At 38.3% G+C, this 18214-nt stretch overlaps 1 protein-coding gene across 1 annotated transcript in view; it reads left to right on the plus strand.

Annotated features, from left to right (window-relative positions):
• Positions 1-6951: 6951 nt before the first annotated feature.
• Positions 6952-18214, plus strand: part of LOC110144669 (multidrug resistance-associated protein 1-like) — a 91682-nt gene continuing 80419 nt past the window's right edge. Inside the window, exons 1-2 of the mRNA XM_070455087.1 lie at positions 6952-7176; positions 13856-13917. Of these exons, the coding sequence (XP_070311188.1) occupies positions 7114-7176; positions 13856-13917 (125 nt within the window). The 5' untranslated portion in view covers positions 6952-7113. The remainder of the gene's footprint in view (positions 7177-13855; positions 13918-18214) is intronic.

Below are 18214 nucleotides of genomic sequence, written 5' to 3' on the forward strand. Positions count from 1 at the left end.
AAATTCATCTTGTTAATGTTAATGGGAAGATAATGACTGCATTCCTGTTTCATAACCGCTACCTTTTCTTTAATAGATAAAGATTAATGGTGATTCTAAGTAGGAGAATATTGGCCCAGGAGGGGATAGGCAAAGAAGCAGAAATCGTACGCAACCTGTTGTGACTTCTTTTTCAAGCTTTCAAATACACATGATTTTATTGTCTCTATTCCAGGTACTTGAACAATATTAGCATTATTTTGAAATGATGTGTTTTTTAATAAACAAACCAACAAACCAAAACCTACCAATGTAACACTTTCTCTTATCTATTAGGTGTGTTGTTTTGTACTTCTTTAGAGAGTTCCTTTAGATTTAGACAGAGGTTTTATTATATCACTGTTGTGTCTACATAAAAAAAGATAACTAGAGTCAAACCAAATCAATTAATATATTTCTTTTAAAATATTTAAATCTTTTTTCTTCTTTCTTTAGTTTTTAATTGGAGGGAAATTACCTTAAAATGTGTTATTTCTGCCATACAACTCAAATCAGTCACAATATTACATACATCACCTCCCTCCTTTCCCCCATGCCATCCCCGAGTTATCACAGAGCGCCAGACTGGACTCCCTGTATTACATATCAGCTTCTCACTAGCTATCTATTTTACACATGATGGTCTGTGTATGTCAATGCTAGTTTCTCCTTTCCTCCCACTCTTTCCTTACCCTACAGTGTCCACAAGTCCTTTCTCTGTATCTGCATCTCCGTTCCTTCCCTGCAAATAGATTCATCAATAACGTTTTCCTAGATTTGTGTGTTTGTGTGTGCGTGTTAATATACTATATTTGTTTTCTCTTTCTGACTAGCTTCACTCTGTAGAACAGGCTCTAAGTTCATCCATTTATGTTGATGAACCAATTTTATTTCTAAAACATCTGTAGACTCAGATCCGACTTTAACAAGTCTTTCTTTGAATTAGAGTAGTTTGGTCCTCCTTGTCCACGTAGTATCATCCACTATGCCTCACCAAGAACTGTGGTGAGGTGGACACTCTGAAAAGTGCCCCTGTTATCCCAGCTTTCTTCCAAACTGTTCCTAGTTTTCATGTGCAGGTTTCCTTGAATATTACCAAATACTACCACATTCCTTCCTCTTCTTTTACCTTAGGTATTTGCTGGAAGACCTTTTTCACTAGTGTCTTTTGCTGATCACCATAAATAAATTGCAACAAAACCATCCATATCACTTTTCTTCCCCTCATTATTTTTTCCCATAGCATTTATTCCCCCTGACATCAAAACATTTCCTCAATTTATGTATTTATTTTCTGTTCCCCAAACATGCTAAACTGTAAGTTTATGGAGCAAGATTTTACTTCCCTTTCCACCTTCCCTTTTTTTTTTTTTAACCCAAAACCTATCATGATGCCTATCCCATAATAGATATGCAATGAATAACTGATGAATGACTCAGTGACTATCCACCTAAACTATGGAAAATTCATAAAAGTATTCCTAGTTCGCTGGAATCAGAATGACAAGGTTTACACAGTGAGAAAGTGCACTTCTGCAGGAACACTCCTGTAAGGTAACAACCCTGTCCCTTTTTGCTCACATCCTCCTCCCTAGGTGTGTTAATATGAACGTGCGCAGAAGCCACCAGAACTCTTGAGTTTAGGGTACACTCTTTCCCTCCCTTCTGAATACCTTGAGTGTAAAACTGTTTCTGGTCAACTCTTGGCTTAGAGACTATATGTCTCTTTTCAAGTTATCTGTTTCCACAAAATTTCATGGGTTTGGTTGTGTGAACTTAATTGGGTACTGAATATGAACTGAACTGAACTGAATGTGAATATTTTACTATGCAACTGATGCATAATAAATGCACTATAAATATGAGCTATTATTAAGTTTTAAGGTACCCTGGGCTCTGTTCTAGCATCTTACATGGGTTTGACAAAAGTATTCAAATCTATTTGAAATGCATTATGTATGGAATGTCTAGAAAGAATCCCATGCAGATATGTGGAATAAGATTCAGTAGGTGTGCATGTGTTTAAACGTGGTAAATGTGGACTTTATCCCACGGCTGCCTCCTTAGAAACCAAATAACGTTTCAGACAATGGTGGGGAGAGGAAAGCAGAGGAAAAAAGCATATAGTACTGCAGGTATAGCAAACTAAGTCATGGGAAGCTTTGAAGTAATTTGCTTCATAAAAGGGACTTCCGCAGTGGCGCAGTGCTAAAGAATCTGCCTGCAATGTAGGATCCACAAGAGACATGGGTTTGACCCCTGGGTCCAGAAGACCCCCCTGGAGGATGGCATAGCAACCCACTGCAGTATTCTTGCCTGGAGAATCCCATGACAGAGGAGCCTGGCAGGCTGTAGTCTAAAGGGTTACAGAGTAAGACAGGACAGAGGCAACTTAGCACACATGCATACACATCATAAAAGTATGAAAAACAGAGATGAATTCAGCTTTCTGCACTTATTATTCTGTCCAGTGTGTTCATCACATTAAACCTGTGAGGCTTCACTAGCTAATCTGGAAAGAGGTGCCTACCCTGCTTGATTATTCCCTAATATTGCATCCTGTTCACTTACTTCATTGCACTATACATTTTGCAGTTATTTATTTATTCTTGGTGTACTAGTTTCTTCTTGTTTTTTCCCACTAGTATATAATTTGACAAGGACAGGAATGATTCATTATATTTCTGGCACCTACCAGAATGCCTAGTACAGGGAGGTACTAAATTAATGCTTGTTAAAAAGAAATTAAATAAAGAGAAACATTCAGGAAAATATAGTGGATATCTAAAGAAAAATTTTGTAAACCATTTGGAAATTCCTTTTTTGCTAACTTGTATGGATATAACTTTGGGATGGCAACAAAAATGATCACAAGCCCAGGATCTTCTATCCATGGGATTCTCCAGGCAAGAATACTGGAGTGGGTTGCTATGCTCTCCTCCAGGGGATCTTCCTGATCCAGGGATCAAATCCACGTTTCCATCTCCCATGTCTCCAGGATCTGTAGATGGATTCTTTACCGCTGAGCCAAAGGGGAAGCCTCCCAAATGGGCAGACTTTTCAGCTTTTCTCTCAAGTTTGCAAATCAGTAGCAATGTAAGGCACAGTGGGAGGGTATTAGATTGGTATAGTGGGGACAAAAAAGCACCAATAATCCTGGATTCAAGGAAATCTGATATTTCCCCCCAGTTTTCCTTATGACTGTAATGTTGGGAAAGTCATCAGACTTTCTCCAGACTTGGTCACCTCCTCTGTGACATGAGGTTCTTGGGATATATCCTGAGAACCCTGTGATCTTTGTTTTAATTTATAGCATTTAAAAAACATTTAATGAGTTTATTATTTTTTTAATTAATTAATCTTTACATTTACAGTTTTAATTTCTAATGTGACAAATATCAATAGAGCTATCCCACACACAGAAATGTTACTTGGGTACTCAATAATTTTCAAAAATTTAAAGAAGTCCTGAATCCAAAAAAAAAAAAAAAATTGAGAACACCTGATCTAAGAAAAATGCAGTATCAGTCCTCAAAAAGAGAAAGTCCTCCAAACACTGACTATGAGGCAGAGTTAGAGTTAGCCTACGCATTGTTCACCACGTGACTAGCTAAATAATAATCATCACAATAATTTATGCCGTATTCATCACGTGCGCTTGCTGTTCTAAGTAATTTACTTGTAACATGATTGAATCACACAGTCCTTACAGCAAACCTATGAGAAAGGTCCTACTTTTCTAGTTTATAAATGAACCAGGAGGTGTTAATGATTTGCTGGTAAATAGTGGTGCCAGGCCTGCGTCTATAGTCTTCCTTTAGAGTCTGTGTACTCAGTCACATTCTGAGTTCCTGGTAAGTGTGGTGTGTGCATGGAGCAGAACATCACGCAGCAGTCAGGAACAATGGGTGGAATATTACATAGCCTCACATAGGTAGATGCTGTACAAATCACATTAAATTAAAAAATACAGGGAGATGGAATAAAAAAAGTTATTATTTTTCAATAACTTTATAGGAAAATACTATTTGTATAGGGACTAATAAAAAGTTATTATTGTCCAATAACTTAATAGGAAAATACCATTTGTATATATATTTGAAATAGATAAAATAGCACCATAGTGCTTTTAAGTATAAAGAAGTGCCTCAATACATGTGTAGAAGTTGAATTGAAAAGACATTATTTGTAACTCCAAATCAGTGACTTGTGATGGGGAAAATAGTATAAATCAAAATAAAAAAATAAAAATGGTACTTCACAAAATGATGATGATACGCCATAAACTGAATAGTGTCATGAATTTGATTTTTAATACCAAGGTTAATGAGAGCAATATATATATATATATATATATATATATAGAGAGAGAGAGAGAGAGAGAGAGAGAGCATCTCTTCCACCCCCAACATCCGCCGTGAAGACATAATCTGCAGTCAGGAAAGATGAGTGACTTCTCACCCAGGATGACAAACATATCCCCAGAGAGTTATAGGAAACCGGCAGATTCCTTTCAGTTTTACTTTTAATCAGCCTCAGAGATGTTTTTTCTTTTTTTAAAGATTTTGTTGTTGTAGACCATTTCTTTTTAAAGTCTTCACTGAATTTGTTACAATATTGGCTCGTTTTTCATGTTTTGTTTTACTGGCCCTGAGGCTTGTGGGGTCTTAGTTCCGTGACCAGAATCAAACTGGCATCCCCTGCATTGGAAGGTGAAGGCTTAACCACTGGACCACCAGGGAAATCCCAACCTCGGAGGTTCTGACCCTGATCTATGATGCTTTCCACAATCAGAAAGCGTGAGGTACAGTGCCTGCAGAATGTAGGAAGTAGAGCAAAATCCCTGGAAGGATAAGAACTCTAGCGATGAATCTTTCTGGCAACCTAAAAAATTGAATATTGTGACATAAAATATGCCCCGCTCATTACTAAATCCCTAAGCCCTTATTTTCTACTTCTCTCTGATCTTCTTTTTGCTGGAAAAGGAAATGTTTATTTCCCAATTCAGCTAGCATGAGAATGCAGTGAGTCAGAATGCTAATTTTGTGGGAAGTTTTTGTTTATGCCAGGGTCATTTTATTTAACATTTTCTGTTTCCTTAGACAAATCGGAATGTTTCACTGAGTTTTCCTTAGCTAAGCACTGAAGCAATGAAAACTGTAATTTCTTTCATAAAACAAAAACAAACAAACCAAAACCCCCATGTCTTCCCTTTCATTCAGTTCAGTTCAGTTCAGTCACTGTCTTATCTTGTATCTCCTGCTGCAGAAACATGCCTTCCCTTTCATTAGCACGGTCTTATCTTGTGTCTCCTCCTGCAGAAACTTGTCAAGTTTAATTTTGTAATTTTGTGGGGCACCCAGAGATGTTTTTCCCAATCCCTTTTGGTAGGGACTCCAGCACTCCAGTTCCCCAACACACCTTAAAGCCCTTTATAACTTTATTCCACTACCTTAGGGATTCCTCTTTCTCACCAATCCAGGAGCTGGGTCACTTTAAAGAGCTGAGTAGTCAGGCAAATCTGTTTCCTGTTGTTAGAACTACCCTTTCCTGAGGGAATTAATTCCAACAGGAGGGAAGAAAATGTTGAGCCTGATTTAGTTCTAAGCCTTGCTTTTTTTGTCTTCCCTGTCTGTGGTACAGGGTCAAGTTCCTTCTTTCCTTGTAGCTAAAAACCAGGAGCTATCTCTTTAAGAAGAGAGTGACTTTTCTGATTAGACTTCAAAGAATAAATGGTTTAAAAAATGCAGATGGGGAAAGGGTCCCTCAGGCTGAGGCTGATGAGTAAAAGATGTCCACAAGTTGATAGGTGAATTTGTTGAAAAGTCCTGGAAGATGTGAAACAAGATTTCTAAATCTACAACTTTGACTTCAGTTCTTCAGAGACATATTTACAGTGAAATCTACAACTTCCTCTTTCCATGGGTTCTGATAAATACAGTCTGAAGACAGGAAGAAAGCCACATAAATGGTGTTCTAAACATTCTCCAGCACTGTAACTCCATGAGGTATCATTTGGTCTATGCCTTATGTAGACACTGTTACAGATCCATTCTGTGGGCAGGCTAAAACTCCCCCTACATAACATCTTTGAACCACTTTTTCCAGGATGCTGTTTTTTCTTTCTCTAAATACTCAATTCTTTCTTCTAACATTAATTTCAAGAAGCAGACAGAATATTTCTTGGTTCTGAAACATAATACCCACTCTTGTAAAATTATCACATTTCCTTATCCTTATCTCCATTATACAGAATTCTTAAAGTTAGTCCCTCTTCTGTCATTTCAAGTTCTAAGTTAATCAAAACAAAATATTTCACTAGACCAATGACACATCTCATGGAAAGGGATTTATTGCATAAACCAATACATCTTTATACAAGGTTCATAGATCCATGAGTATTTATTAAATGTCAAAATGCTATCCTTAATTTTCATATCTCCCTTTATATGTCATGTATTATATTTCACTTAGTTATTTGCTAACCTTAGTTACTACGAAGTTATCCCATTTATTACATAGCCTTATGATTAATTTGAAAAAGTAAAATTCAGATTCCCTATACTGTCATTGTTTCTTAATACTAAGAGAAGCATTTCATTAGTTTTTTTTTTTTTAAGTTTCTAATCTTAAAGCCCTTGAAGTTAAATTCTCTCTGTAAAATTCTACTGACACCTGTTCTCCTTAACAGTTTTCTGTAAGGGGCAGATATTAACATTCTGTTTGCAAACACATAAATGTCACCCCAGGAAGGAAGGAGCTTTGAGTTTCTATTATAAAGGGACACATTTTCTAACAGTGCAACCCTGGAAACGGAAAAGTGAGAATTAGAGTCCAGTACAAGTTCCCCAAAAGGGCAGAGATATTTGGATTCTACGGAAGGTCCCACTTCCCACCGGGCCCCTCCTTTCCTTCCTCTTTCCAGCCGCCGCCCAGGCGCGGGCGGGAAGGGCTGGGCGGCCGCCGACACGCCCGGGCAGGGCGCTCGCGTCCTTCCACCTTCCAGACGCCGGATTGACAGTCCCCGCAGAAACGGAGCTGACAGCCCGGACTTCTCCCCGCTTCCCGTCGCGTCGCCGGGAGTCGGCGTGGACCATGTTTTCCATCCTGGGGAGATGGGGCGCGAGCGGCTTCTACCAGCGGGTCACCGAGGCGCAGGTAAAGCTCTTTGGTGGAGGTGGGAGAGTCGGGGCGGTTTTCGGGCCAATCTGGGGACGAAGGGATGACTGAAGACCTGAGATCTGGGATGATGTGAAACTTCACCGAACAAGATCTCAGTCCAGGTGGCTGCTGGAGGAGAGAAAGAGGCATCTTTGAAGGGATAAGTGCCCCGCCCCTGTAAACAGAAACGAGCTTCTGAGAAAAGAATGAATGGACCTGACTTCCGCTGCAGGAGTGGAGGGTGGGATGGAATTCTACAACCAGTGGTAGAGCCCAATAAAACCACAGGAAGAGACCCAGGGTAAATAAACTCTGTCAACTGACATGATATTGGGAACCCGAGGCCTGGGGAAAACCCAGAAACTGCGGACATTTGCCCGTGTCTTGCTGCCCCGGCACCCTATCCCTGCCCCGACGCCGTGATAACAGGTGCTTCTACAATGGAAGTCATGTGCCATGAACTCCGCAGTTGTGTGCCGGCATATGTACTAAGCCGCTTCAGTCGTGTCCTCTGACTGACTCTCTGCGACCCCATAGACTGTACCCTGCCAGGCTCCTCTGTCCATGGAATTCTCCAAGCAAGAATACTGGAGTGGGTTGCCATTTCCTTCTCTAAGGGACCTTCCCGACCCAGGGATGGAACCCACCTCTCTTGCATCTCCTACATTGGGAGGCTGGTTGTTTACCACTAGCCCCACCTGGGAAGTCCAATTTCCTAAAAATATCTCACTTGTTTTACTTCTCATCACTACACAAGACAGGTCTTAGAAATAGGCCTAACACACTTAGATCTGTAGTACTTAAAAAGGAAGAAAAAAAATTTCAGATACAGAGGATCTTGTTATCCTGTCTTTTGTTAGTAACTCCAAGTGTCAAATAAATAAGATAGTCTATTAATTACATATGAAACTATAAATTTCTTTAAAAGTAGGGACAAACTATATGTACTCTTTAAAATCTATAAAATATAGGTATTGAATAAGTCACTTAAAATGTGCAAGAGCTTCACTAGGACAATATACCTTTTGTGGGTTTTTGTTTGTTTGTTTTTTTAACCTTAGACATGTCAGGCTTAATCAGGCAAACTGGTTTAACACCATCAGTCTAACCTCAGAGGTGTCCAAAGACAGTGAGTTACAAACAGGTGTGGTGCAAAATTATAAACTCAAGCAATTTCTTCACCCCAAATTCGAGTGGACTCTTCCTTTAAGTTTCCAACTGTGTTTATTTCCTTGACTATTCCTCAATGTCAATAGCTTTTTGGAGCAAGAATCCATTTAGAAAAGATTAAAAATACTCATTTAAATAGCATTTTCTGTTTGTTACTTCTATGACACCAAGTTTTTTGGGTTTTGTTTTTTAAGTTGATGGCTTTCAGGCATGTTGAAAACCTTGTATGATTATATTTCATTACTTAGACTACATTTTTGGCCTAGTAGATCTCAGATAAAAATCCCAGCCTAACCTATAAGCCAAGAACATGACTTTCTGATTGAGTTTCTAGGGCTGGCATAAATAGACGCATAAATAAAAAACCTCTTAAAAATTTTATTGGTGGTGATTAACATTAATTCATTTACATATTTATTCACGTAAAACATTTTATGAGCTGGACCCTGGAAATATTAAATATTAAAGAGCAGACACATTACTTTGCTAACGAAGGTCCATCTAGTCAAAGCTATGGTTTTTCCAGTAGTCCTGTATGGATGTGAGAGTTGGACTATAAAGAAAGCTGAGCACTGAAGTATTGATGCTTTTGAACTGTGGTGTTGGAAAAGACTCTTGAGAGTCCCTTGGACTGCAAGGAGATCCAACCAGTCCATCCTAAAGGAAATCAGTCCTGAATATTCATTGGAAGGACTGATGCTGAAGCTGAAACACCAGTGCTTTGGCCACCTGATGCGAAGAGCTGACTCATTGGAAAAGACCTTGATTCTGGGAAAGATTGAAGGCGGGAAGAGAAGGGGATGACAGAGGATGAGATGGTTGGATGGCATCACCGACTCAATGGACACGAGTTTGAGTAAACTCTGGGAGTTGATGATGGACAGGGAGGCCTGGCATGCTGCAGTCCATGGGGTCTAAAAGAGCTGGACACAACTGAGCAACTGAACTGAACTGAACCGAAACATAGTAGTTTCTACACTCCAGAGAAGAGAAGTTTGGAAGGAAAAAGTACCTGTAGGCAAATTATTGGATAGTCAGGTAAGAGTGAATTCAGGGAGGACAGATCTGAAGAGCCTTTACATCTCATATAAGTAATTTGTTGAGTTTGCTCTGGTAACACAGAACACAAAATGGAGACTTGGAGGTAGGGATGGGTGGAGAGGAATCACTAACAGCAATATATCCCTCCAGACAATTCAAGCACAAGTAAGATTTAGCCAGCAGAAGTGAAGTACAAGGAAATGGACAAGAAGAAAGGGGTTTCTAAGTAGCAGCAGACAGTAACAGCATGTCACAGGTAGAGTTGAGGGTGTAGAATTATGACCTGAAAATAGAATGAACTTACTGAGTTCAATTCAATGTCTTATGCTTCTCAGTTGGAGGATCTTGGGCAAGTTTATTTTTTAAAGTCTGGGCCTTTGTTTCCTCTTCTGTAAAATGGGGTTGAAAAAATATTCCCACCACTAAAACACATTATATTTAATAATACATATATTTACAACAGAATCTGGCACATAATAAGTGATTGAAAAACCTAAGTTCTAAAAAGCGTAAGTCCCTTTTGCTTTCTAGATGGTTTTCCTTCTCTGTAAGACTTCCTGTATAGGCATTTTTCCATATCTTCCTTCAGTCTTCCCAGGATCATTCTCTAATACCCACAAAGGAAGTTCCTGAAGTTAGGGGTTATTAGATTTTGTTAACTATAGCAGTCACACAAACCACATCCTCAGGAGGCTGCATCTCAGGGTTGAACCCAAAGAAGATTGCCAGCAACATGTATCACTAAATCCTGGACCCAGGTTATGCTGTGGGCTAAACTTCCTGCTCCTCCATCATAATACAAAAATAACAGGACCACCATTCAAATGAAAATTGCACATCAGATCTCCTAGAGGAGGGAATGGCAACCCACACCAGTATTCTTGCCTGGAGAATCCCACGGACAGAGGAGCCTGGTGGGCTACAGTCCATGGGGTCGCACAGAGTCAGACATGACTTAAGTGACTTCACACAGCCAGCAGCACAGAATTAATATTAAGGTGTGTTTATAGAATGCTTAGTATATACCCAGTGCTAGATAAGTACAAAGATAATAAAATAGCTTAGAAACAAAAGCCTCTAATAGGCTGGGGGAGATAAAAGAAATGAGAAATCATTTGATATCAGGTCTACAGAGGAAGTGGTGTCAGCGAGAACAGGTGAGTTGAAAGGACTACAGAATGTCCAGTAGAGAGGATGGGAGTGAATTCACTCACTGCAGGAAACTCACAGAATTGTCATATCCTGGTTTTCAATGTAGATGTTGCTTTGCAGCAATATGTTGATAATAAACTCAGTGAGACCCATGCTATGAATTCAGTAATTATTTACTGAGAAGCCATTTGTATATTCTTGGTACTTGGTAAGATTTAATTACCTCTACTAGATATTTTGCCTGCCTGGTATTTCTTCTGGGAGGTAACTGTGCTTGGAATTCACTGTAATAACTTCAATATAAGATGCCTGGCCTTCACCTAATGAGGCTGTTTATTTACCAGAGTACTCAAAGAGCTTTGTATAAGATACTTTCACATGAAAAGTGGACCTAGACCAGATGTCAAATACCCAGTCCTTGGCCTGCTAAAGTAACCTTGTCTACTAGCTCTGCAAGACTTTGGCCCTGGAAAGAAAACTTTTTTATTTAGCTGATGATTCCCTGGCCCAGCTGGATCATGGCCTCAATTGGGTTAGCTTGGCCAATCTCTGCTGAGCTCTTTCAGACATGTACTGTCAGCTGGAGAGTTGGCTGGCGGCTGGATAATGTAGAACCAATGTCCTCATATGTCAGGCAGTCTTCAAGCTGTTGGTCAGGATGATGGGCTGTCAGATGAGCACCTCGTTTCTAGTCCATGGTGGTCTATTACCCTCCAGGAGGCTAGCTTGGGCTCAGTCACATGGTGCACTCAGGGTTCCAAGCAGAGCAAGCCTTTTGAAGCTTAGAGTTGGGAGTTCTCTTCACATCACTCCTGTTGCATTCTCATAATCAAAACGAGAAACAATGCTAGCCCAGATTCAAGGAGTGGGAAATAGAATCAGTCTCTTGATGGGAAAAGCTGCAAAGTATTTGCAGCCATTTGCAGTTGGGCACAGAAATATATGTATTTTTGATGTGAATATGATCTCCACATTGGTGGCCAATTATCAAATTGGCAACTTCCTATAAAATAAAATGTGACCACTGAGTTAATCAGAGAGTTTTCACACATTTTCCTCACTGGTATATGTACTAATTTTCCAAATAATATGTTTGATAGCAAGATTTATGACAACATTATAGTTCACTTGTTGGCATGGTTGTTTTGGGCTTTTTATTTATCACATAGTAATGTGATAAATGTTTTACGTTTGTTGGAGCATTTATTTCTTGAAACAACAGTGGAAGGATATATAGCAACTTGTTAAAATATAGTTGACCCTTGAATAACACGGGGGTAAAAGGTGTCAATCTCCTCAAAATAAAAAATCTGCATATAATTTATAGTCAGCCCTTTCATGTTTGTGGGATTCCCAGGTGTCTCAGTGGTAAAGAATTCGTTTGCCAATGCAAGAGACACAGGAGATGCAGGTTTGGTCCCTGGGTCAGGAAGTTCCCCCTGAATAAAGAAATGTCAGCCAACTTCAATATTCTTGCCAGGGAAGTCCCATGGACAGAGGAACCTAGAGGACTACAGTCCATGGGGTTGCAAAGAACTGAACACACACACATGCTCATTCCATATATGTGGTTCCTCCATATCTAAAGTTCCTCATCCATGGGTTCAACCAATCCATGATTGTGTGGTACTAAGAAAAAATCCAAATATAAGTGGACTCACGTGGTTCAAATCCATGTTCTTCAAGGGTCAATACACATGTATATATATAGTTGTTGTTTAGTCAATAAGTTCTATCTGACTCTTTGTGATCCCATGGACTATAGCCTGCCAGGCTCCCCTGTCCATGGAATTTTCCAAGCAAGAATGCTGGAGTGGGTTGCCATTTCCTTCTTCATATATATATGTATACACACATACACACACATATATATGCATATGCAATGATTTATAGTGTATAATTTGCTATAACTCAGAGAACAGATTTGAAGTGAGTATTATGCTTTCTCATCTTTAATCAGAATATTTTGCTGTGAAAAATGAAAATCTCTCAGTTGTCTCCCACTCTTTGTAACCCCATGAACTGTAGCCTACCAGGTTCTTCTGTCCATGGAATTCTCCAGGCAATAATACTGGAGTGGGTAGCCATCTCCTTCTCCAGGGGATCTTTCCAACCCAGGGATTGGATCCAGGTCTCCAACATTGCAGATGGATTTTTTACAGTCTGAGCCCCCAGGGAAGCCCAAGAATACTGGAGTGAGTAGCCTATCTCTCCAGCGGATCTTCCCAACCCAGGAATCAAACTGGGGTCTCCTGCATTGCAGGCGGATTCTTTAGTCGCTAAATCTTCTCTGACTTTTTGTGACCCCATGGACTGTAGCCCACCAGGCTCTTCTGCCCATGGGATTTCCCAGGCAAGGATATTGGAGTAGGTTGCCATTTCCTACTCCAAGAATATTTTGATGTTCAGAATGAAATATTGTTTCATTCCTCTAGAATAAGAAATTTTTTAAAATGTGACAAACAGTTCATGAATATGAAATCAGAACAGGATTAGAGAGGATTAATGCAAAATTGTTAAATATGGGACAATTTCTAACAGTGAAATTTAATTTTGTGATTAGTTTAACTTTGTAAAAATAGAGATTGTTGCTGACCTTAAAAAAATGTAAGATTATTGCCTTTGAGACCTTCTCTTTTAAACCCCTCTTCTCTTGGTCAAACTTCAAGTCAATGGAAAGAGTATTATGGAAATACTATAACCTTCCCAAATAATATATAATTGTGATAATAGGTAATTATGTATGTATATATGCATTTATACAAATTATGTAATTAACTGTTTACACAGAAGTGATTAAACCAAATGCCTACTATAGTCTATTATTTTCCTATTTATCAGAAGATAAAGATGTTTTTTACTTAGTAATTAAATATTTTAAATTTAGCTTATATTGTAGATATATGTAAGCTAAATTATGCATTTATATATATGCATGTATATACATACATATATACACAGTCATTTTAGTTGAGAAGCTATATATATATATACATATACATATACATACATGTGTGGTGATTCATATGTAGAGAGAGACAGAGAGAAAAAGAAGAAATAATAGGAAATTTAGGAATAGTTTTCTTTTTCTACATAGTTTCTTGCTCTGTAAAAGCCATAATATCAGAAGAAATCTTAATTTTCCTCTAATGCATTGTCCAAGGATATCTTAATTGTATTACTTAAAAATTATGTTATCAACATAGCTGAAATATAAATGATTTCATGTTTGCTTTCCACTTGCCAACAAAGATATTTCAAATGTAAAAAAAGGCATTTTCTTCATACACTAGCTGTTATTTATTTATTTTAGAGATGCAGTCCAGAGAAAAGTGCTTCATTCTTCAGTAAGATGACCTATTCCTGGTTTAGTAGGTAAGAATTTTACTAATTCATCTGTGGTGTAACACATTGAGGAAAATTCTGAGTGAAATGACACTTACATGTTATTCCTCTAATCTAAGTGTGTATATTTTTACAAAATAACTTTGCAAAGGTTTTCTTCTCATGTGATTTATTCCAAAAACATCACAAATAGTAACATACAAAATAGGTCCACAGATAAGACTGTGAATATTCCTGCAATATGGCTGCCCATTTATAGTGTTTCTGTCCCTGTTAGCACTAGGAAGGGAAAATGAATATATACATATACACATACACATACATATACATATATATGAGGCTTCCCTGGTGGCTCCGTGGTAAAGAATCTGCCTGGAGTGCAAGAGACCTGGGTTCAATCCCTGGGTTTGGAAGATCTCCTGGAGGAGGGCATGGAAACCCACTCTAGTACTCTTGTCTGGAGAATTCCATGGACAGAGGAGCCTGGTGGGCTACAGGCCGTAGGGTCACACACAGTTGGACATGTCTGAAGCGACTAAGAAGCAGCTGCAGATGTATATATACACATATATGTTTAATCATCATGTATCTGCTATTATATTTTATTTCATGTAATTTCCCCCTAAGTCCTATGAGCTAGGCATTTACAGATGAGGACATTTGAGGCTCAAGGAGAGGGAAGCCAGGTAGGCTTGATATCTAGGTAGGAGGTACCTAGGCAGGAGGAGCAGACTGACCTGATGTTAGAAGTCAGTTTGAGTTCAGGTTTCAAGCTTTCTTTGTTGTTTTGTTATTCTACTTTTTACTGGAAATGCTCTCATTTATACTTATCTATGTAGTGTAGTAGTAGTCACTCCGTCGTGTCTGCCTCTTGTGACCCCATGGACTGTATCTCACCAGGCTCCTCTGTCTATAGAATTCTCCAGGCAAGAATACTGGAGTGGATTACCATATCCTTCTCCAGGGAATCTTCCCGACCCAGAACTGAAACCTAGGTCTCCTGCATTACTGCCAGATTCTTTACTGACTGAGCTACAAGGGAAACTTCAGAATACTGAAGTGGGTTGCTCAGATGGTAAGGAATCTGCCTGCAACGCAGGAGACTTGGATTTGATCCCTGAGTCAGGAAATCCTCTGGAGAAGGAGATGGCAAGAATATCAGAGTGGGTTGCCATTTCCTTCTCCAGAGGATTGGCTGATCCAGGGATCAAATCCAGGTCTCCAGCCTTGCAGGCAGATTCCTTAACATCTGAGACACCTATTCTGCTTTTTGCTGAAAATTCTCTCACTTATACTTATTTATACTCCTATTGAGGAGAAGGCAATGGCAGCCCACTCCAGTACTCTTGCCTGGAGAATCCCATGGACGGAGGAGCCTGGTGAGGTGCAGTCCGTGGGGTCGCGAAGAGTCAGACACAACTGAGTGACTTCACTTTCACTTTTCACTTTCATGCACTGGAGAAGGAAATGGCAACCCACTCCAGTGTTCTTGCCTGGAGAATCCCAGGGACAGGAGCCTGGTGGGCTGCCATCTACGGGGTCATACAGAGTTGGACACGACTGACGTGACTTGGCAGCAGCAGCATACTCCTATTGAAACACACACACACAATCATTTTGTAAGGCATATAATGTGGTTTACCTTATAGAATAACATATAATATGTGATGAGAGCTTTAACACAAAAATTAAATCATATTGAATGAGAAGAGTTCATTTTTTCTAATTTTATACATTCAACAAGTTTCTTTATGTTTTCTTTTCTCCTATAACAGAAAGTTTATGATAATATGAAACTAAATTTATCATTCTAACTTAATGCCCCTTGCTTTATAGTTGGTAGAAACAAAATTGCCCAATTTGATCTACAAATATTAGGTTAAGCAAAACGTTCATTTGGATTTTTCTGTAAGATAGTATGGAAAAATCTGAATGAACTTTTTGGCCAGCCCAATGTGTTTTTGAGAGTAGGTGAATGCTTTTATAAAAAAAAGTTTTTTGCATGCTAGATGTCCTACATTATGCTAACCTTTCCAAATGCAGAGATGAATGATCTAGATCTTGTCTTCCAGGAATTCATAATAGAATTAAAAAGATTAAAAAGTGCACAATCAATTACCCAAAAAGGCAGTCTAAGCATGATGGAGAAACACAATTTTCAGAAATGTCATTTAGCCAAGTTTGCACACTGGGAATGTTTTGCAAATGGTTGATGCCTTAACCCAACATTTAAAAAGTATAGGGGTGAGCCAAAGTGGCATTCCCAGTTGACAAACACCATTTACAAATCATGGAGGCAGGGGAGAACTGACCCTTCCATGTTGGTGTGTCAAGAGATCAAGTTGAAAGGACAGATCAGTAAGAGTTCTCTAGGATATCCTGAAGATAGTGAGAAGCCACTGCAGGATTTTAAATAGAGAATGACATACGATTTGCACTTCAGAAAATCACCTGTGCAATTCTGTGGATATATGTAGGAGATGAAAATGGAGAGAGACTGGTCAGGAGGCTCTTTGGATATCCTGGTAGATTTATGGTTACCACCTGAACCATAGTAATGATAAAGATGATGAGCAGGAAGGAATACATTCAAGAGCTTTTTAAGAGAAAGAGTTGATTGGAAGAGGAGATTGAAGAACTGGGGAAAGTGTTGAATAATGTTGGGTTTCTGGGTCAGATAACTTAGAGTTTCAGATATTGTGAAAATTTGTGAAAGCAGTTTAGCAAAGTTTCAATTTCTGGTGCCTGACTCATCCCCATTAAAAAAAAAAAAACCTTACATGTGTTGGAGATGTAGACCTCAGGCTTACAGACGTGGATTTGAGACTCACTGACTGTAGATCTATAGTCATGAATGTCATTGAGATCAAGCAGGAGAGTCTATTTAACAAACAATGTATTGGGAATCCTTAGTATTTAAACAATAAGAGGAGGGAGAGTCTACAAAGGAAGCTAAGTATTCAGAATGTAAGAGACAAACCAAAGAAAGAGTGTGATTGGAAGCTAGGGAAACTGTCAAAAAGGGAAAAAAAGGTAAGTGACTAATAGGGCCAAATACTGAAAATTAAAATAAGAAATGAACATTCTCCATTGAATTTGGCAATGTAAAAATTATTGGTGATATTCATGACAGCTGTTGAAGTAGAAAACTGATATACTGATAAGCAAATAATTGGGCAGAAGTTGAATTATGATAAAAATTCTAAGTTATACAAATCTGTGAATCATTTAAAGAGGATTGCAGAAGTTTTATGACAATATGCTATATTAAATTATGCACTAGAAAAAATAAAGTTTAAATGGAAACTATGTAAATGTGGACTATTTACAGTTAATGATTTTGGTTTTTCAAATTTGTGTATGTTTAGATATGTTTTTCAAACCTGAGTTCTGTCTCATCCATGAGTTGAGAATAAGAGTGATGTCTACACTGGCTTTAAAATTTTCAGACTGTCATTTTAAAGTCACAAGCTAACAGAATTTAAATGGTGCAAATAATTTTAAGTAAACGTACTTTAAAAACTTTTATTATCAAACTATATGCATTTTGGCAAATGAAAGCAATGTGCATTTATGTTAAATATTACAAACAATTTTAGGAGGCATGGAGTATGAAGCTGAAATTAAATTTAATATCAAATAAAACAGCAGAATTTAAAATATAGCAACTCAATATCTTGAAGCCTATATTTTAGATCAAACAACCAATAAGCTATAATTTTTGAATATCACATTTATTTTCTGTTTTTCTCTCACATGTCAGAACTAGATAGGAAATATTTTCATGGCATGCCATTATCTGAAGCTATCATTGGCATTAAACTAATGCGGTTGCTTATCTGGTGATGAAACAATTGCAGCTGAATCATGGCTATTGTTAAGAGAATGTCTCTTTCAAGACACTGGTGAATTGTGTTCTCAGATCTGTTCTTTGAGTTACAGAATGAAATCAGAAATTATTTCCTAGGCTGAATTCAAGCTCCCCTAATTATATGAATAATTTGATTAAAATGTGCTCAGATGATGCAAATGATTAGGAAATTATATGCTTATGAGCCATAATTCCTAAGGCAGTAGCTGTCTACATCATGTTGATGATTAATAATTATGAAGGTTTTATTAGCAAATATAATCTGTCATCAGTGTATAATAATCATGGTCATAGAATGATCCCCTTGACATACATGGAAAACTCTAGTTAACATTTTTATAGTTCACAATTGAATTATTTTAACTGGGGATACACTATTCAATCTATCCTACCTTTTCCTCACATATTAGTAAAATTTGTACATTACCCGACTGTCTCATCCTAAGATTTTTGTAC

The sequence above is a fragment of the Odocoileus virginianus genome, chromosome 25 (assembly GCF_023699985.2).
Source record: "Odocoileus virginianus isolate 20LAN1187 ecotype Illinois chromosome 25, Ovbor_1.2, whole genome shotgun sequence".
Classification (NCBI taxonomy): Eukaryota; Metazoa; Chordata; class Mammalia; order Artiodactyla; family Cervidae; genus Odocoileus; species Odocoileus virginianus.